Genomic DNA, 21,853 nt, shown 5'->3' on the forward strand with positions numbered 1-21,853 from the left:
AGAAGTAGTTGATTACTTCGAAGAGAAATTTTGAAGAATACTTATGAATAGCACAGGCTCAAGAAGTTGCTGGAATTGAGACCCAACAGTTCCAAAGTTCATTCTGTTCATCAAGTACAAGCACAAGGTCATGAAGAAGAAGCAAATATGTACCAGATTCATCAGTCCAGAAGTTCTTCCCCTCCTGCTAGGAATTCAAGAAATATTTCTACTGCTTCTGCTCTGATTACTTCAATTTTTGTGTGTCTGTCCTACGCAAGAGCAGGGCATCCTAGAGAAAATTGCCATTTTCTGTGTGTTACAAGTGCATCACTAAGGGCGACATTGCTGGTGCTTGCAAAAGAAATGTTCATAATGTTTAAGTAGAAGAGGCTGGAAGAATTCTACAAATTCAAAATACTATATATTCTGTGAATGCTATACAAGGTAATGAGAATATCCCAACTCCTATAAGCATGTTAATGAAACTGGAAAATACTGAACTTTCTATGCAGTTCGATACAGGTTATGCCATTTCTGTTGCTCCAAAAGATTGGCATGATACATATCTTCCCAGAATGTCCCAAGAAAGACTGTTGTACCCTCCAGAAGATACCCAGAGAGAGAAAAGTTCCTGGTTACCTGAAAGATTATACCTATTGAGTGTTGGATTACTTTAGATTGATTAAAATGTTAAAAATATACTTTATTTTGTAATAAGAGACTGCTTTGTATATCATATTGATATTCTGGTGGTTAAGGAAATTAATGTAATTTGTGATTTACATATATTGTTTATTTGTGGAAATTACTGTATGTACTGAATTTATATACAAAATGCTGTTTAGTGAAATACTGCATTGTATTTTCCTATCATCAGATTATGTTTCAGTTTAAAGAGAGGATAGTGTTATATAGTATTTATTATTGATATAAATATTGTTGTTTACATATATGATCCCTGTTAGGACCCACATTTCTTTTTGGCTTCCCAAATACCAGAGCTAAGACAGAAGAGGGTCAGTTATTTATTACCAGTAAAAATACTGACTTTTTTTAATGGCAAAAAGGAAGAATTCATTGACAGCTGTATTCCATGATTGTAGTTTTATACATATTTGATAGTTCATCTGTAAGGTGGTTCACATCTTAGATCATATCCACATCACACAGTTCAGAAAAAAGAAAATAGGTTATGCCTAAGATATAGTAATTAGAAAGTACATCCCCATGCTTAAGTGCTGTGCCAACCATTTGCTTCCTCAAAGGCTTCTATGTTCTTCTCTGCTTGCTCCTTCCTGTCTTGTTCACAAATGAATGTGATAATGCTAAACCTTTTGTATATTATTATTTCTATGTTTTCTAAAATTCTATACATGGTGCTTGAAGTGACTTTGTCGTACGTCTGTGTGATGCCACATCAACATGTGTTATGTTGGTGAAAAGCTTGTAAATCAGCTTGATTTTTGTCCACAGCCATCTCATTGAGAGGACTTTCCCGAGGTATGACAGTAATTTTGTTTGTCTTGGTGTTATGTAATGCTTGACCTGTTTTAGTGGTGTAGTGGAAGAACACTTGAGGCTCTCGTAATCTATTTCTTTTTCACTTACTCGGGACTCCAAGTGTTAAAGCACGTTGCAAGACCCTTGGCTGCAAATTTTCTGCTACACCATGTCATCCCTTTAGTCCTTTAGTATGCCTCTTGTACATTCAACTGTACTCGAGATCTGTTTTGTGTTTGTGTGTAAAGGATTCTAAACAGCACGTTAGTTGTAAATTACCTTTTAAAACAGGGGTGTGTGTGGGGGTGAAAATCTTCCTTGCAATCCATCAGCTTTTTTTGTGTTCCTTTATGTTTCATTCATCCCTTTCCTTGTTGAATATTTTGTTGGTGTGCTATCCTACAGCTACCATATTGCTGCCTCAACTTGTCTTAACTCCTGTAGACATTACTGAGTGTATATCTTCCAGCATTTTAATTTTAAGATAGTGTCAGGTCTAATATATTATGTGCATAGTATTTCTCTTTATGAAAAAGGGGAGGAAGTCATCTTTATCACTTTATTGTGGGCTTAAAGGAATATATATATTATATATATATATATATATATATATATATATATATATTTATATATACACCAACATACATAACAATGGCTCTTCCCCCCTTACAAGGGAGGTAGCCAAAGTCAAAGGCATAAATCCACTCCCACCCATTTCATCCCCACATACTCCACTCCCATTCACAGCAGACTTGCTGTGGATGTGTTCTGTCTTGCTGTATTGCCTCTGACCCAGGGCAGTGGGCGAGATGCAGCCAAGATACGAGGGAGAGGGGTGGGGATGAAATGGGTGGGAGTAGAATTATGTCTTTTGACTTTGGCTACCTCCTATGTAAAATGGAAAAAGCCCTTGGTGTATGTATTATGTTCTCTTCTGAAAACAGTTACTCATTAATCAACACTTGCATCCAGTATGTGTATTTTGTGAACTCGAATTTATATCACCATATAGATATAAATTTTCCTTTGTCAGATTAATTAGTTTTGATTTCCCCATTTACTTCTCCCCGTTCACCATTAGTCATTATACTGACCATATTAATTTTGATGCTTCATTTTTTCATTTATAAGCTAGTCTCCAGCTCAAACTCTTCATTCTTTTTTTTTGTACCCATAGGTTCCGTCACTCATGTTAACTATTTTTGTACTGTATCCCATATAAATGTCACTTCCTTCTCCATTTTCATCATGTGTTCTCCTGATACCAGTGTTATTCTTTATGCAGGTAGCAGTAGTCACAACCCTCACAGTAGTGCAATCTAATTCTTTGTTCAGTCTTTACAGTGTTGTATCATTATATGTAAACCCCTATTTTTGTTACCAGTACATTTATTGAAAACTGTCACTCTTACCATGGGTACAGTTATTCACGATCCTCTATTTTATCTTTAAGTTAAGACTTTTCGCTTTTTTTTTTTTTCTATTTCTTTTTCTTCTAATTTGGCTTTAAGTGGTAATATAATCAGTACTGTACTATTAATTGTTATGTTTTCTCTTGTAAGGTAATGAATAAGCAGAACAAGCAGCCAGAATAAACTGCACTCTGTATCCAAAACCAAATCTATCAAATTTGGCCGTTTCAGTTCAGATTCTCATTGTTTTTGGTCACTCTCCCAACCACAGATCTACAAAGTCAGAGAAGCTATACATGAGCGGAAGCAGTGGCAGAGATGGTGGAGCTTACCACGCGTCTCAGCCAACGAGCCCGACACCTCCGGCATCAACAGGAGGGCGCCTCCCTGTGTCGCCCCTCAACACCGTTCGAGGTTCACCTTACTATTCGACCGTCATCCCAAGGACCTCAATAGCAAAGGATGATGACTGTGAGTTGAATGATCTATCTATACCAAGAGCTTCTTTCTCCTTATAAGGGAGGTAGCCTCATTTACATAGTGACCCCTAATAGGGAAGACAGGAGAACTCCCTTTGCGCTGCATCAAAATGAATGATGCACATGATAAACATATTTACTGAAAGATCATTTACAATCAGTTTTGCCGTATGTCTCTCCTTCAGGAATTAGTATTTATTATTCAAAAACATAGAACTTTTCATTTTAATAAAACTTACATCTTTTTATTTTCAGGTCATGGATCATCTCTTTCGCTTGTGTCTTCGTCCTCCTCCTTATACAGTTCGCAGGAGGAGAAGCATGCAGCTGAGGTACGGAAATTAAGGAAAGATCTCACCGATGCCCAGGAGAAAGTTTTGACTTTGACCAACCAACTCTCCACCAATGTAGGTATCCAAGCCCTTGGTAGGTGAGGAATACAGTAAACCCTCGAGATAATGGATCTTGATGTACCGCATATCGGATATAACGGACAAAAAATCTGACCTGACAAACCCTTGCTATAATAGATTTTCATCCATTATAGCAAAGGATCCTCGGTTATAACGGATCTTTGGATATAATGACAGATCCCTCTCCCAGTATCATCCATTATATAGAGGGTTTACTGTGATTTCTAATACTGTACAAACTTTGGGATATAACGGATCTGTCTAGTATTTCCATCGGATATAATGGATCCTCATTTATAACAGTTCTTTGGATATAATGACAGACTTCTGTCCCCATATCGTCCGTTATATCAAGAGTTTACTGTATTCTATTTCTATTGTCATTGTTTTGTTCCATGTCATGTTCAGTGTGGTAAAAGGTACATGTTTCTTTTCTTCCTCCCAGGCCCATGTGGTAGCAGCCTTTGAGCAGTCCCTCACAAACATGACAAACAGATTACAACAACTGACAGCTACATCAGAACAAAAGGTAAGTCACAATAATTTCAGAGCTTTGTGTACATAAGTTACATCTGTATTACACTTAGTAATGTGTCATTTCTATTTAATTCTCTATACCAAGAGCATTTTCCCCCTTACAAGGGAGGTAGCTAAAGGCACGTAACTACTCCCACCCATTCTACTCCCCTCCACCACCCCTTCCTCCCTCTCATCTTACCTCCTCATGGATGACAGGTCATCTGCTCTCCTTTATCTTTTGTTTTGCTTCTCTTGTATTTTTCTCTCATCCTACTTTGGAACCAGTCCCTGAATACTTACTTCTCTTCTACAAACCCTCTTCACTTCATCATCCCACTACTCGCTACCCTTCTTTCTATTCCCTACAATCCTCTCTGTTCCACATACCATCTTTGTACACCTTGTCACCTCCTCATTGAAACACCCTATTCTTCTTCCTCTCCTACTTTTACTCTATCCTTCACCAACTCTCAGACTTCTCTCAGCTTCTCCTTGTACTCCTACTCCTTTTCCTTCGCATTTAATCAGTTTAAGCATCTCCCTACCCTCTGCCCTTTTCCTCTTTCTCCACCTATCCTCCATTTTCAACTTACTTTCCACCAAAAAATTACCTGATATTCTCCCACTCTCTCCATTAAGAACATGGACATCCAAATTTTTTCCTACTCTTTTCCTGGATACCATTAGATAGTTCATTAAAGCCTTATCAACCATCCCTCCATCCACCACCCTCCCATGTGTACTATGCTTGATTCATGCTAAACACTGTGTTAACTATCATAAATTCTGTCATGTCTACATGATATATATTCAGCTAGTTTCATTAACGCAAACTACATTCCACTTTGTTTATTCTAGGAATCCGAACTTATGGAACTTCGCAAGACTATTGAATCTTTACGACAGCAGAGTGTGGATGCAGGCCTGACTGTGGCGTGTCTTCAAAGTACGTCCTGTGGCCATCACCACCACCACCACCATCACCACCATCAGCACAACAAACCTCCCCTTACCTCCTCCCCAAAGCACCACCACCACATGTCCTCCCCCCCTCTAGCCAGTAATGCATCGTGTTCTGTGCTCAATGTGACCAACGGTGGAAGTAGTCGATGTGGTTCCCCTGAGAAGGCGAGCCACGACCTGGTGCGCAGGCACACCTTCACAGGGAACTGTAGAGACCTTATTGCGTGTGAAATAGCCGAGTCTGGTGAGGTTCATGGCGGCCTTCAGATGAGCAATCAGGCAACGCCCTCCTCCCCTTCTCATTTTATCTTTCTTTGCCTTACCTCCTCCTCTGCCTCCTCCACCTCCTCTTCCTGCACTTTCTCTTGTCATGATTTATGTCTGCACTTGTTTTTTAATCTTGGTGTTATTATCAGATTTTTTTATCCCCCTCAAAAAAAAAAAAAATAATAATAATAAATAAATTAGCACCTAACAACCAGTAATTTTTTTCTGAAGTGTAGCAAAATTTAAATGTAATTCACGAACAATGCATGCTTTTGCTCCAGTTTTCCTTCCTTTCTTAGCTAACCCAATAACCTGCCTGTTTGTTTATTTGTTTTATTTTTGTTATATTGTATATTTATGTATGTAGTTTATTGTGTATAAGTAGTTTTAAGCTTGAATCTGCATGAGATTGATTTTTGTTTCTTCCACATTGCTTCTAACCTCAATGGTATCATTAATGTTTTCTTTCCTATCAAGGTGGAAACTTGGTGCGAGGTACATCCGTTGAGTCGGTATCGTCAATGTCATCGGCTTGCTCCAATGCTTCCCATACTTCTGCTCACGATAAGAGTGACAGTTCAAAGTCCGGGAAGAAAAAGGGCTGGGTGAGTAGATTTACCATATATACCCAAGTATTATTCTTAGTTAAAAGTCAACCCCATAATTTGTGGCCAGAAAATACAGAATTTTTCACCTACATACATATACCAAGGGCTTTTTCCCCCTTACAAGGAAGGTAGCCAAAGTTGAAGGTATAAATCCACTCCCACCCATCTCATCCCCACCCACACCACTTCCACTTACCACCTCTCCCTCCCTCCCTCTTTTCTTGGCTCCTTCTAGATGACGGGTCATCCCTGCTTCTTGCCCGTTGCCCTGGGTCAGAAGCAATACAGCAAGACACAGCACATCCATGGCAAGGCCACATCATTTAATTGGTGACCATCCCTCTCCATCCCCTCATGCAGAATAAAAGAAGACAGGGAGAAATCCCTTTGGGCTGCATCAAAATATCATTCACACGTACTCTCACACCCACTCCCTTGCAGGCATCACAGCATCATCCATACACAACCATTCTCCACTCACCCCTATACTTGCTTCTCTCAGTCTACATTCTGACTCCACATCCACTCTTTCCTTTCCTGTCACATTCAGACCCAAGTATCTAAGGCAATCCATTTCCACCAGTCTCTTTTCCTTAATACTCACTTCTGTAGTAGCTGGCACTGGAGTGCCCTAGTAGTAAGTACCGATAAGAAGAGGCTAACAAAACTCTCGTTCCTAAGTTCTTACTTCCCTTATTTATTAACAAAAAATTATAACAAGTCTATACATATGCAAGATGGCTTGCCAGTGAACATTCTCTGGGCAAGAAAGGTATGTTACATATTACTCAAAGACAAGGAGTGTATAGGCTGCATAATTACCCAGCTAGTGACGAGGAAGGAGGAATGATACAGATTTTGTTGGATCATATTGGTGGGTGAAGTGTCCTTTCTTACTGGAGAAGGTATAGCTGCTGGAGAGTGTGTGTGATGTGATACCATGGCACTTTGACATTGGATGCATGTGTGTGTCCATTGGTTGATGTCCGTGATTCATGGGTGGGCTGGTGGGCCAGCGTTCAGTAGTCCACGGACTGGTAGATGCTCCAACAGTCAGCTGTCCATAGGTAGTCTGGCAGGATGGGTGGCAGGGTAGGCAGCTGGACAGCATCAGCATGCGGCAGTGGCTTGTCATGCAGGGCAGTCGGCAGCCAGCAGGAAGGGTGGGTGGAGGCAACTCAGTAGGCGTACAGGACAGGCAGCGGCTTAGCAGGCTGCTGCGGCAGTGACTCAGCGAGTGGTCTGGGACAGGTGGTGGCAGCCAAGAGGCAGGGAAGTTGGGGGCAGCCAGCAGGCAGGGCAGTCAGTGGCAATGGCAACCAGGAGGCAGGGCGGATGGTGGCGGCCAGTGGCAGGAGATCAGTGGCAGTGACCATCAGGCAGGGTGCTTGGTGGCGGTGGTGGCCAGCAGGCAAGGAGGTCAGGGGTGGGTGGTGGCAGCAATGGCCAGCAGGCAGGGCTTAGTAGGCTGCTGTGGCGATGGTAGCGGCTCAGTAGGAAGGGAGGTTGGTGGCGACTCTGCCTTACTTTTACCCACATTTATCTTCAACTTTCTTCTTTTGCAAATTGTCACTAACTTTCTTAATCCCTCCTCTGATCCTGCTACAAGTTCAGTGTCATCAGCAAACAACAACTGGTTTATCTCCCATTTTTCTCCATTTTCTTTAAAACATCACCAGTCCCTATCCCATTACCGTTGTGTTTACTTCTTGCATCACCCCATCCATGTATAAATTAAACAGCCAAGGTTACATAATACACCCCTGGAGAATTCCCTCCTTTACCTCAAACCACTTGCTCTCTCCATTTCTAATTCTAACACAGGCTATACTACTCTCATAAAAACTCTTAAATGCTCTTAACAATACCTCCCACAATGATTTCCTGTCTACCCAGTTATAATCCTTTTCCAAATCCATAAGTATCCAAAAAAACATCTATACCTTTTCCTAAAGCTTTTTCACATATCTGCCTTACCACAAAAATCTGACCCATGCAACCCCTAGAATACTTTCCATATATTTACAGCCATGGTTAATGATTCATCAGTGACAGTTTTTTTAACAGGACATGTGTTTTAATGTATACAATCATATATAAATCACCATTAATCTTTGTATTTTTGTTCTGTAAGTATTTATACCTAAATTAGGCTTTTGCTAATTAAAATGTCAACTCAGACATGGACTGAGAATCCAACTATTATTTGGGTATATTGAAACTATGTGAGTTTACCCTGAATTTCTATTCTGGTATAGTCATTAATGAGGTGTATTCCTGTATTTGTAATTCTATTTTTATTATCTATTTCTATATTGATTCTGTTTTATTATTATTTTTATATATATATATTTTTTCAATTTTTTTCATTTTGTTCTTCTTAGCTGAGGAGTTCCTTCAGTAAAGCCTTCTCCAGAGGCCAGAAGAAGGGCAAACACATCAGTGGGTCAGTATCAGACGCAGAGGACTACAGAGGAGACGACTGCTCCGCACCCTCATCTCCTCTCCTCCAAAGACATTCTGTAGGCCCCAATGGTGATGTGACTTCCAGCCAGTGCAAGTGAGTTGGACTGTTTTGGTGCTGTGATAACACCTGGAGAGCAGCAATTCTTATCCCCAGGGGTTCTTGAACCCCCAGGGGTGCTTAGATTGTTAGCATTCAGCATTGGATTGACAGTAATCAACATTCAGCATTAGCATTGACAGTAATCTATCAATCAATCAATATGTTGTCCCTGGTCGCTTGTGTAGAAGACCTACAATTGGTAGTAAAGTAAAGACCGTTTCATTAATACACTTGTAGTATCATTTTGAATTGCTGGTAATCTTAATATTTCTAAGAAGAAGAATGGAGGAGACAGCAAGAGACCATAGGGTTTACACTAGGCCATTGTGTTTATGAAGTCATTATAATTTAAACCATTTTATAATATTCATTACAGTACCAATGTATATTGAATTAATCATAGTGTATTCAGTGTCAAAGTAACAGGAATAGGGGTAGACGAGGACATTTAATGGAAAAAGATGGAGAACCCATGCTATAGAGTAACATTTTGAAAATATAAATTTCAATTTTGTTCTGCTTGTAAATGTAATGCAGGAAATGGCAATGTTTATGATCTTTGTAAGATGCAGCAATTTTATTTGATTATTTTTTTATTTTTTTATTTTATTTATTTATTATTATTTTTTTTTCCCAGCCTCAGCAAAGAGAGTAAATTGGAGAATTCACCGGAGATGAATGAAGAAGAGGTTGAGAAGCTTAAGGTACAACTTCGCGAGAAAGACATGGTCCTCACAGACATTCGACTAGAAGCTTTAACTTCGGCTCATCAACTGGAATCGCTCAAGGAAACGGTCAATAAAATGCGATCTGAGATGATTACGTTAAAGCACGACAATGACCGGTTACAGCGACTCGTGTCGTCAAAGTCCTTGAATTCGTCACAAAGTTCTTTGCCCGTTTCGGATTCCATAGACCAAAGACTAAGTTTGGGTGATGAAGTGTCCATACCTGACTCGACAGACGTGTTGTTAATCGATCCTTCTGATAAGGATGGAAAGAGAGTGACAATATCTGTGTATATGGGATGTCATGGGGAGATAGATAAGTATGTTTTTCCGTCTGACGGATATCCAACATCCGAATGTGTTATCGGTGCAATAACTGTGAGTGGTAAGACTAAATGGGACATGTTAGACAACCTTGTTAAGCGTATCTTTAAAGAGTACATCTTGCGAATAGACCCAGCGACTAACTTGGGACTAAGTGCCGAGTCGATTCTCTCCTATCACATTGGAGAAATTACCCGTGGTAGAGAACCAGAACTACCCGAACTATTGCCTTGCGGCTACCTAGTGGGGGATGTCAGCAGTATTCGTATTGTACTCAAGGGTGCTTCCATCAATCAGGTTGATGCCCTTGCCTTCGAGACGCTTATCCCAAAATCTATAGTGCAGAGGTACGTGTCCCTTCTCACTGAACACCGCCGTATCATTTTGTGCGGACCATCAGGCACTGGGAAAACCTACCTTGCGCATAAATTGGCTCAGTTTCTTGTTTCAAGGCTCGGCAAGGATCCATCTCCAGGGAACATTGCCACCTTCAAGTAAGTTGAGATGATTTCATATTGCACTTTTTTTTTTTTTTTTTTTTAGCATTACAAGTATCATGTATTTTGATTCATATTTTGCAAATTTGAGTTTTGTATTATGCATATATATATATATGTACTTTTTAATTAATTTCTTCTCATAGTGTGGACCACAAGACTGGCAAAGATTTGGGAGCTTATTTGTCCCATATCAGCGAACAATGTGAAAGCAATGCTGCTGACCTTCCCCTTGTCATTATCCTGGATAATCTCCACCATGCTGGTGCTCTAACTGATGTCTTCAATGGGTTCCTGAGTGCCAAATACACTCAATGTCCGTTCATCATTGGCACCATGAACCAAGCGACATCTTGCTCGACAACCAACCTCCAATTGCATCACAATTTCAGGTATGAAATAAAATCTACTCGATTACATAAACGACATTCATGTTTTATTGTTTGCACCAAAGAAGAGAATTAGTTCACAAATATTTGATCTGAAGTTCTTTCTCCGCTAGATGGGTCCTCATGGCCAGTCACATGGAACCGGTCAAGGGTTTGGTTGGACGTGTGGCCAGAAGGAAATTGACAGAAGTAGAAGTGGAAGTTGGTTCTCGTCAGCCTCGGCTACAGCAGATTTTAGACTGGTTACCGAGATGTTGGCTCCACATCAACAAGTTCCTTGAAGCCCACTCTTCTTCAGATGTTACTATAGGTATATTCATTACATACATGTACCAAAGGCCTTTTCCCCTTTACAAAGGAGGTAGCGAAAGTCTAAAGGCATAAAATCCACTCCCACCCATTCCATCCCCACACACACTCCACTCGCACTCATCTCCCTCCCTCCCATCTTGGCTCCTTCTGGGTGATGGGTCATCCCTGCAACTTGCCTACTGCCCTGGGTCAGAAGCAATGTTGCAAGACACACCACATCCATAGCAAGACCATTTCATCCAGTCAGTGACCCCCTCCGTCCCCTTATGCAGAAAAAGAGAGGATGGAGAAAAATCACTTTGGGCTGCATCAAATTATTTTTCACACATACGCCTCTCTCCTTTCTGCCATCCTCTTCCCTTGTACATCTTATCACCTTACTTTTACCCACATAGATGAAGATACAGATAAATATGAATAGAAGAATACCACCAAAAGAGCTTTTCCTACTTAAGATGACAGAATCAAAGCATACCTTACACCCTTCCAAAACCCATCGGTCTTCCCATCTTGAAAACCCCATAGATTAAGGGTCATCCTAGTCCCAGCTACACTGCTTGGATCAATGTCAGTGCAGTGAGATACAGCATTTCCACACCAGGACCCAACAGCCAAAGATTGTTTACCCCCACCATTTCATGATATGGTAATCCCTCCCCCCTCATCATCATTCAAAGAAATCTATGGAGCAGCCAAGAATTATATGACTTTCATTATATCTTTCTCCATTTACAGCTACTCGCTTGATAAACGAATGATAAATAATTATTGGACAACATTCATGATTAAAGCATTTATCTGGCACTCTCTCTTCCCTGTAGAAGGTGGACAGGATCTTTTGGTGTATATATATACACTTAGGTCTTATCAAGTTTCAACAACATTAATGTGCCAGGTTAGAAAGAGGGTACAAAAATTACCCTTACTGATCCATGTCTGCCCTTGCAGGTCCCCGGTTGTTCCTCTCCTGCCCAGGATCCCTGGAAGGTTCTCAAGTATGGTTCACAGACTTGTGGAATTACTCCCTTGTTCCATACTTACTTGAAGCTGTGAGGGAAGGACTTCAGCTGTACGGCAAGCGTGCAATGTGGGAAGTAAGCATCAGAGACAACTCTTTTCAAAATTATTGTATTAATCACTCCATTACCCACAATCTCCATTTGGGCTGATAATTTACTCGCTGAAGATATCTTCTATTGTCTGTAGGGTGTTAGAGAACAGTGGAGTATAATGTGTTCTGTGTCCTCCATCATGAGTGTGGTTTAGCTTAAGTTGAATGTGAAAAGTCATGTTCATTTTGACCTGAGTCACAGTGAGCATTGAAATTAATTTTAACATGCTAAAATTCTCGACCATCATGACTGTGGTTGAGCTTAAGTTTAAATATGAAAAGTCGTGTTCAATACGACCGGAATCATAGTGAGCTGTCAAGTTAATTTTAACGTGCTAAAATTCTCGACCATCATGACTGTAGTTTAGCTTCAATGGGATATGAAAAGTCATGATCATTTCGACCTGAGTCACAGTGAGCTGTCAAGACAGTTTGAACATGCTAAAATTCTCAACCATCATGACTGTGGTTGAGCTTATCAAAAGTCATATTCATTTCGACCTGAGTCACAGTGAGCATTGAAATTAATTATAATATGCTAAGATTCTTGGCTATGATGACTGTGGTTAAGCTTAATTTGAATTTGAATAGTCATGTTCATTTCGACATGAGTCACAGTGGGCGTTGAAATTAATTTTAACAGTAAAATTCTCATCCAGATTAGCTTAAGTTGAATAGGAAAAATCATGTTCATTTCGACCCGAGTTACAATGAGCGTTGAAATTAATTTTAACATGCTAAAATTCTCGACCATCATGACTGTAGTTTAGGTTAAGTTGAAAATGAAAAGTCATGTTCATTTCGACATGAGTCACAGTGAGCTGTCAAGACAATTTTAACATGCTAAAATTCTACACCATCATGACTGTGGTTGAGCTTATCGAAAGTCATCTTCATTTCGAACCGAGTCACGGTGAGCTGTCAACTTAATTTTAACATGGTAAAATGCTTTGCCATTATGACTGGTTTAGCTTAAGATGAATATCAAAAGTCATGTTTATTTCGAGCTGACTGACGGTGAGCTGTCAACTTAATTTTAAAATGGTAAAATTCTCGACCATCATGACTGTGGTTGAGCTTACAGAAAGTCATGTTCATTTCGACCTGAGTCACAGTGAGCATTGAAATTAATCTTAAAATACCAAAATTCTCGACCATCATGACTGTAGTTTAGCTTCAATTGGATATGAAAAGTCATGATCATTTCGACCTGAGTCACAGTGAGCTGTCAAGACAGTTTGAACGTGCTAAAATTCTCAACCATCATGACTGTGGTTGAGCTTATCAAAAATCATATTCATTTCGACCCGAGTCACAGTGAGCATTGAAATTAATTATAATATGCTAAGATTCTTGGCTATGATGACTGTGGTTAAGCTTAAGTTGAATTTGAAAAGTCATGTTCATTTCGACATGAGACACAGTGGGCGTTGAAAATAATTTTAACATGGTAAAATTCTCGACCACCATGACTGTAGATTAGCTTAAGTTGAATAGGAAAAATCATGTTCATTTCGACCCGAGTTACAATGAGCGTTGAAATTAATTTTAACAGTAAAATTCTTGATCATGACTGTAGATTAGCTTAAGTTGAATAGGAAGAGTCATGTTCATTTCGTTCTGAGTCACAGTGAGCTGTCAAGACAATTTTACCATGGTAAAATTCTCGACCATCATGACTGTAGATAAGCTTAAGTTGAATAGGAAAAGTCATGTTCATTTCGTCGTGAGTCACAGTGAGCGTCGAAAATAATGTTAACATGGTAAAATTCTCGACCATGACTGTAGATTAGCTTAAGTTGAATAGGAAAAGTCATGTTCATTTCGTACTGAGTCACAGTCACCATGACTGTAGATTAGCTTAAGTTGAATAGGAAAGTCTTGTTCATTTCATCGTGAGTCAGTCACCATGACTGTAGATTAGCTTAAGTTGAATAGGAAAAGTCAGGTTCATTTCGTCCTGAGTCAGTGAGCGTCGAAAATAATTTTAACATGGTAAAAGTCTCGACCACCATGACTGTAGATTAGCTTAAGTTGAATAGGAAACGTCATGTTCATTTCGTACTGAGCCGAGTCAGTCACCATGACTGTAGATTAGCATAGGTTGAATAGGAAAAGTCAGGTTCATTTCGTCCCGAGTCAGTGAGCGTCGAAAATAATTTTAACATGGTAAAATTCTCGACCACCATGACTGTAGATTAGCTTAAGTTGATTAGGAAAAGTCATTTTCATTTCGTCCTGAGTCACAGTGAGCTGTTGAGAGAATTTTAACATGGTAAAATTCTCGACCACTATGACTGTAGATTAGCATAAGTTGAAAAGGAAAAATCATGTTCATTTCGTCGTGAGTCACAGTCACCATGACTATAGATTAGCTTAAGTTGAATAGGAAAGGTCATGTTCATTTCGACATGAGTCACAGTGGGCGTTGAAAATAATTTTAACATGGTAAAATTCTCGAGCACAATGACTGTAGATAAGCTTAAGTTGAATAGGAAAAATCATGTTCATTTCGACCCGAGTTACAATGAGCGTTGAAATTAATTTTAACAATAAAATTCTTGATCATGACTGTAGATTAGCTTAAGTTGAATAGGAAAAGTCATATTCATTTCGTCCTAAGTCACAGTGAGCTGTCAATACAATTTCAACATGGTAAAATTCTCGACCATCATGACTGTAGATTAGCTTAAGTTGAATAGGAAATGTTATGTTCATTTTGTTCTGAGTCAAAGTGAGCTGTCGAGACAATTTTACCAAGGTAAAATTCTCGACCATCATGACTGTAGATTAGTATAAGTTGAATAGGAAAAGTCATCTTCATTTCGTAGTGAGTCACAGTGAGCGTTGAAAATAATTTTAACATGGTAAAATTCTCGACCACCTTGACTGTAGATTAGCATAAGTTGATTAGGAAAAGTCATGTTCATTTCGTCCTGAGTCACAGTCACCATGACTGTAGATTAGCTTAAGTTGAATAGGAAAGTCTTGTTCATTTCATCGTGAGTCACAGTGAGCGTCGAAAATAATTTTAACATGGTAAAATTCTCGACCACCATGACTGTAGATTAGCTTAAGTTGATTAGGAAAAGTCATGTTCATTTCGTCCTGAGTCACAGTCACCATGATTGTAGATTAGCTTAAGTTGAATAGGAAAAGTCATGTTTATTTCGTCCTTAGTCAAAGTGAGCGTCGAAAATTATTTTAACATGGTAAAGTTCTCGACCACTATGACTGTAGATTAGCTTAAGTTGAATAGGAAGAGTCATGTTCATTTCGACGTGAGTCACAGTCACCTTGACTGTAGATTAGCTTAAGTTAAATAGGAAAAGTCATGTTCATTTCGTCCTGAGTCACAGTGAGCTGTTGAGACAATTTTACCATGGTAAAATTCTCGACCACCATGACTGTAGATTAGCTTAAGTTGAATAGGAAAAGTCATGTTCATTTCGACGTGAGTCACAGTGAGCGTCGAAAATAATTTTAACATGGTAAAATTCTCGACCACCATGACTGTAGATTAGCTTAAGTTGAATAGGAAAATTTATGTTCATTTCGACCCGAGTTACAATGAGCGTTGAAATTAATTTTAACAGTAAAATTCTTGATCATGACTGTAGATTAGCTTAAGTTGAATAGGAAAAGTCATGTTCATTTCGTCCTGAGTCACAGTGAGCTGTCAAGACAATTTTACCATGGTAAAATTCTCGACCATCATGACTGTAGATAAGCTTAAGTTGAATAGGAAAAGTCATGTTCATTTCGACGTGAGTCACAGTGAGCGTCGAAAATAATGTTAACATGGTAAAATTCTCGACCATGACTGTAGATTAGCTTAAGTTGAATAGGAAAAGTCATGTTCATTTAGTACTGAGTCAAAGTCACCATGACTGTAGATTAGCTTATGTGGATTGGAAAAAGTCATATTCATTTCGTCCTGAGTCAGTCACCATGACTGTAGATTAGCTTAATTTGAATAGGAAAAGTCATGTTCATTTCGTCCTGAGTCACAGTGAGCGTCGAAAATAATTTTAACATGGTAAAATTCTCGACCACCATGACTGTAGATTAGCTTAAGTTGAATAGGAAAAGTCATGTTCATTTCGTCCTGAGTCAGAGTGAGCTGTTGAGACAATTTTGACATGGTAAAATTCTTGACCACCATGACTGTAGATTATCTTAAGTTGAATAGGAAAAGTCATGTTCATTTCGTCCTGAGTCACAGTCACCATGACTATAGATTAGCTTAAGTTGAATAGGAAAGGTCATGTTCATTTCGACATGAGTCACAATGGGCGTTGAAAATAATTTTAACATGGTAAAATTCTAGACCACCATGACTGTAGATTAGCTTAAGTTGAATAGGAAAAATCATGTTCATTTCGACCCGAGTTACAATGAGCGTTGAAATTAATTTTAACAGTAAAATTCTTGATCATGACTGTAGATAAGCTTAAGTTGAATAGGAAGGGTCATGTTCATTTCGTCCTGGGTCACAGTGAGCTTTGAAATTAATTTTAACATGCTAAAATTCTCGACCATCATGACTGTAGATTAGCTTAAGTTGAATAGGAAATGTCATGTTCATTTCGTTCTGAGTCACAGTGAGCTGTCAAGACAATTTTACCATGGTAAAATTCTCGACCATCATGACTGTAAATAAGCTTAAGTTGAATAGGAAAAGTCAAGTTCATTTCGTCGTGAGTCACAGTGAGCGTCGAAAATAATGTTAACGTGGTAAAATTCTCGACCATGACTGCAGATTAGCTTAAGTTGAATAGGAAAGGTCATGTTCATTTCGTCGTGAGTCACTGAGCGTCGAAAATAATGTTAACTTGGTAAAATTCTCGACCACCATGACTGTAGATTAGCTTAAGTTGAATAGGAAAAGTCATGTTCATTTCGTTCTGAGTCACAGGCACCATGACTGTAGATTAGCTTAAGTTGAATAGGAAGTCATGTTCATTTCGCCCTGAGTCGAAGTGAGCTGTTGAGACAATTTTGACATGGTAAAATTCTCGACCACCATGACCGTAGATTAGCTCAAGTTGAATGGGAAAAGTCATGTTCATTTCGACGTGAGTCACAGTGAGCGTCGAAAATAATTTTATCATGGTAAAATTCTCGACCATCATGACTGTAGATAAGCTTAAGTTGAATAGGAAGGGTCATGTTCATTTCGTCCTGGGTCACAGTGAGCTTTGAAATTAATTTTAACATGCTAAAATTCTCGACCATCATGACTGTAGATTAGCTTAAGTTGAATAGGAAATGTCATGTTCATTTCGTTCTGAGTCACAGTGAGCTGTCAAGACAATTTTACCATGGTAAAATTCTCGACCATCATGACTGTAAATAAGCTTAAGTTGAATAGGAAAAGTCAAGTTCATTTCGTCGTGAGTCACAGTGAGCGTCGAAAATAATGTTAACGTGGTAAAATTCTCGACCATGACTGCAGATTAGCTTAAGTTGAATAGGAAAGGTCATGTTCATTTGATCCTGAGTCACAGTCACCATGACTGCAGATTAGCTTAAGTTGAATAGGAAAGGTCATGTTCATTACGTCGTGAGTCACAGTGAGCGTCGAAAATAATGTTAACGTGGTAAAATTCTCGACCATCATGACTGTAGATTAGCTTAAGTTGAATAGGAAAAGTCATGTTCATTTCGTCCTGAGTCACAGTCACCATGACTATAGATTAGCTTAAGTTGAATAGGAAAGGTCATGTTCATTTCGTCGTGAGTCACTGAGCGTCGAAAATAATGTTAACATGGTAAAATTCTCGACCATCAAGACTGTGGATTAGCTTAAGTTGAATAGGAAAAGTCATGTTCATTTCAACGTAAGTCACAGTGAGCGTCGAAAATAATTTTAACATGGTAAAATTCTCGACCACCTTGACTGTAGATTAGCTTAAGTTGAATAGGAAATGTTATGTTCATTTTGTTCTGAGTCAAAGTGAGCTGTCGAGACAATTTTACCAAGGTAAAATTCTCGACCATCATGACTGTAGATTAGTATAAGTTGAATAGGAAAAGTCATCTTCATTTCGTAGTGAGTCACAGTGAGCGTTGAAAATAATTTTAACATGGTAAAATTCTCGAACACCATGACTATATATTAGCTTAAGTTGAATAGGAAAAGTTAAGTTCATTTCGTCCTGAGTCACAGTCAGCATGACTGCAGATTAGCTTAAGTTGAATAGGAAAGGTCATGTTCATTACGTCGTGAGTCACTGAGCGTCGAAAATTATGTTAACTTGGTAAAATTCTCGACCACCATGACCGTAGATTAGCTTAAGTTGAATAGGAAAAGTCATGTTCATTTCATCGTGAGTCACAGTTAGCGTCGAAAATAATTTTAACATGGTAAAATTCTCGAGTACCATGACTGTAGATTAGCTTAATTTGAATAGGAAAAGTCATGTTCATTTCGTCCTGACTCACAATCACCATGACTGTAGATTAGCTTAAGTTGAATAGGAAAGGTCAGGTTCATTTCGTCGTGAGTCACAGTGACCGTCGAAAATAATTTTAACATGGTAAAATTCTCGATCACCAGGACTTAGATTAGCTTATGTTCAATAAGAAAAGTCATGTTCATTTCGTCCTGAGTCACAGTCACCATGACTATAGATTAGCTTAAGTTGAATAGGAAAAGTCATGTTCATTTCGTACTGAGTCACAGTCACCATGACTGCAGATTAGCTTAAGTTGAATAGGAAAAGTCATGTTCATTTCGTCGCGAGTCACTGAGCGTCGAAAATAATGTTAACTTGGTAAAATTCTCGACCACCATGACCGTAGATTAGCTTAAGTTGAATAGGAAAAGTCATGTTCATTTCATCGTGAGTCACAGTTAGCGTCGAAAATAATTTTAACATGGTAAAATTCTCGACCACCATGACTGTAGATTAGCTTAAGTTGAATAGGAAAAGTCATGTTCATTTCGTCGTGAGTCACAGTCACCATGACTGTAGATTAGCTTAAGTTGAATAGGAAAAGTCATGTTCATTTCATCGTGAGTCACAGTGAGCGTCGAAAATAATTTTAACATGGTAAAATTCTCAACCATCATGACTGTAAATAAGCTTAAGTTGAATAGGAAATGTCATGTTCATTTCGTTCTGAGTCACAGTGAGCTGTCAAGACAATTTTACCATGGTAACATTCTCGACCATCATGACTGTAAATAAGCTTAAGTTGAATAGGAAAAGTCATGTTCATTTCGTCGTGAGTCACAGTGAGCGTCGAAAATAATGTTAACGTGGTAAAATTCTCGACCATGACTGTAGATTAGCTTAAGTTGAATAGGAAAAGTCATGTTCTTTTCGTCCTGAGTCGGAGTGAGCTGTTGAGACAATTTTGACATGGTAAAATTCTCGACCAACATGACCGTAGATTATCTTAAGTTGAATAGGAAAAGTCATGTTCATTTCGTCCTGAGTCACAGTGAGCGTCGAAAATAATTTTATCATGGTAAAATTCTCGACCACCATGACTGTCGATTAGCTCAAGTTGAATAGGAAAAGTCATGTTCATTTCATCCTGAGTCACAGTCACCATGACTGTAGATTAGCTTAAGTTGAATAGGAAAAGTCATGTTCATTTGATCCTGAGTCACAGTCACCATGACTGCAGATTAGCTTAAGTTGAATAGGAAAGGTCATGTTCATTACGTCGTGAGTCACTGAGCGTCGAAAATTATGTTAACTTGGTAAAATTCTCGACCGCCATAACTGTGGATTAGCTTATGTTGGATAGGAAAAGTTATGTTAATTTCATCCTGAGTCACAGGTAGCGTCGAAAATAATTTTAACATGGTAAAATTCTCGACCACCATGATTGTAGATTATCTTAAGTTGAATAGGAAAAGACATGTTCATTTCGACCTGAGTCACAGTCACCATGACTGCAGATTAGCTTAAGTTGAATAGGAAAAGTCATGTTCATTTCGTCGCGAGTCACTGAGCGTCGAAAATAATGTTAACTTGGTAAAATTCTCGACCACCATGACTATAGATTAGCTTAAGTTGAATAGGAAAAGTCATGTTCATTTCATCGTGAGTCACAGTTAGCGTCGAAAATAATTTTAACATGGTAAAATTCTCGACCACCATGACTGTAGATTAGCTTAAGTTGAATAGGAAAAGTCATGTTCATTTCGTCGTGAGTCACAGTCACCATGACTGTAGATTAGCTTAAGTTTAATAGGAATAGTCATGTTCATGTCGACGCGAGTCTCTGTGAGCGTCGTAAATAATTTTACCATGGTAAAATTCTCGACCATCATGACTGTAAATAAGCTTAAGTTGAATAGGAAATGTCATGTTCATTTCGTTCTGAGTCACAGTGAGCTGTCAAGACAATTTTACCATGGTAACATTCTCGACCATCATGACTGTAAATAAGCTTAAGTTGAATAGGAAAAGTCATGTTCATGTCGTCGTGAGTCACAGTGAGCGTCGAAAATAATGTTAACGTGGTAAAACTCTCGACCATGACTGTAGATTAGCTTAAGTTGAATAGGAAAAGTCATGTTCTTTTCGTCCTGAGTCGGAGTGAGCTGTTGAGACAATTTTGACATGGTAAAATTCTCGACCAACATGACCGTAGATTAGCATAAGTTGAATAGGAAAAGCCATGTTCATTTCGTCCTGAGTCACAGTGAGCGTCGAAAATAATTTTATCATGGTAAACTTCTCGACCAACATCACTGAACAATACCATAAGTAGAATAGGAAAAGTCATGTTCATTTCATTCTGAGTCACAGTCACCATGACTGCAGATTAGCTTAAGTTGAATAGGAAAGGTCATGTTCATTTCGTCGTGAGTCACAGTGAGCGTCGAAAATAATGTTAACGTGGTAAAATTCTCGACCACCATGACTGTAGATTAGCTTAAGTTGAATAGGAAGTCATGTTCATTTCGTCGTGAGTCACAGTCACCATGACTGTAGATTAGCTTAAGTTCAATAGGAAAAGTCATGTTCATTTCGTTGTGAGTCACAGTGAGCGTCGAAAATTATGTTAACGTGGTAAAATTCTCGACCATGACTGTAGATTACCTTAAGTTGAATAGGAAAAGTCATGTTCATTTCATTCTGAGTCACAGTCACCATGACTGCAGATTAGCTTAAGTTGAATAGGAAAGGTCATGTTCATTTCGTCGTGAGTCACAGTGAGCGTCGAAAATAATGTTAACGTGGTACAATTCTCGACCACCATGACTGTAGATTAGCTTAAGTTGAATAGGAAAAGTCATGTTCATTTCGTCCTGAGTCAGTCACCATGTTCATTTCGACGTGAGTCACAGTGAGCGTCGAAAATAATGTTAACTTGGTAAAATTCTCGACTACCATGACTGTAGATTAGCTTAAGTTGAATAGGAAAGGTCATGTTCATTTCGTCGTGAGTCACAGTGAGCGTCGAAAATAATGTTAACGTGGTAAAATTCTCGATCACCATGACTGTAGATTAGCTTAAGTTGAATAGGAAAAGTCATGTTCATTTCGTCCTGAGTCGGAGTGAGCTGTTGAGACAATTTTGACATGGTAAAATTCTCGACCACCATGACCGTAGATTAGCTTAAGTTGAATAGGAAAAGTCATGTTCATTTCGTCGTGAGTCACAGTCACCATGACTGTAGATTAGCTTAAGTTGAATAGGAAAAGTCATGTTCATTTCATCGTGAGTCACAGTGAGCGTCGAAAATAATTTTAACATGGTAAAATTCTCGACCACCAGTACTGTAGATTAGCTTAAGTTGAATAGGAAAAGTCA

At 38.8% G+C, this 21,853-nt stretch overlaps 1 protein-coding gene across 9 annotated transcripts in view; it reads left to right on the forward strand.

The window, feature by feature from the left end:
• LOC143033284 (uncharacterized) overlaps positions 1-21,853 on the forward strand; it is a 411,149-nt gene that overhangs the window by 377,714 nt on the left and 11,582 nt on the right. For 4 of the 9 annotated variants that reach the window (XM_076198540.1, XM_076198542.1, XM_076198546.1 and 1 more), the window contains 11 exons: positions 1,456-1,482; positions 3,166-3,365; positions 3,629-3,780; positions 4,232-4,315; positions 5,164-5,512; positions 6,013-6,140; positions 8,528-8,703; positions 9,347-10,255; positions 10,405-10,650; positions 10,746-10,957; positions 11,908-12,053. In XM_076198540.1, coding sequence (XP_076054655.1) covers positions 1,456-1,482; positions 3,166-3,365; positions 3,629-3,780; positions 4,232-4,315; positions 5,164-5,512; positions 6,013-6,140; positions 8,528-8,703; positions 9,347-10,255; positions 10,405-10,650; positions 10,746-10,957; positions 11,908-12,053 — 2,629 coding nt within the window. The remainder of the gene's footprint in view (positions 1-1,455; positions 1,483-3,165; positions 3,366-3,628; positions 3,781-4,231; positions 4,316-5,163; positions 5,513-6,012; positions 6,141-8,527; positions 8,704-9,346; positions 10,256-10,404; positions 10,651-10,745; positions 10,958-11,907; positions 12,054-21,853) is intronic. The other 5 variants (XM_076198541.1, XM_076198548.1, XM_076198544.1 and 2 more) reach the window with 3 other exon arrangements.

Source organism: Oratosquilla oratoria, chromosome 15, assembly GCF_046742065.1.
Source record: "Oratosquilla oratoria isolate Oo_2021 chromosome 15, ASM4674206v1, whole genome shotgun sequence".
Lineage (NCBI taxonomy): Eukaryota > Metazoa > Arthropoda > Malacostraca > Stomatopoda > Squillidae > Oratosquilla > Oratosquilla oratoria.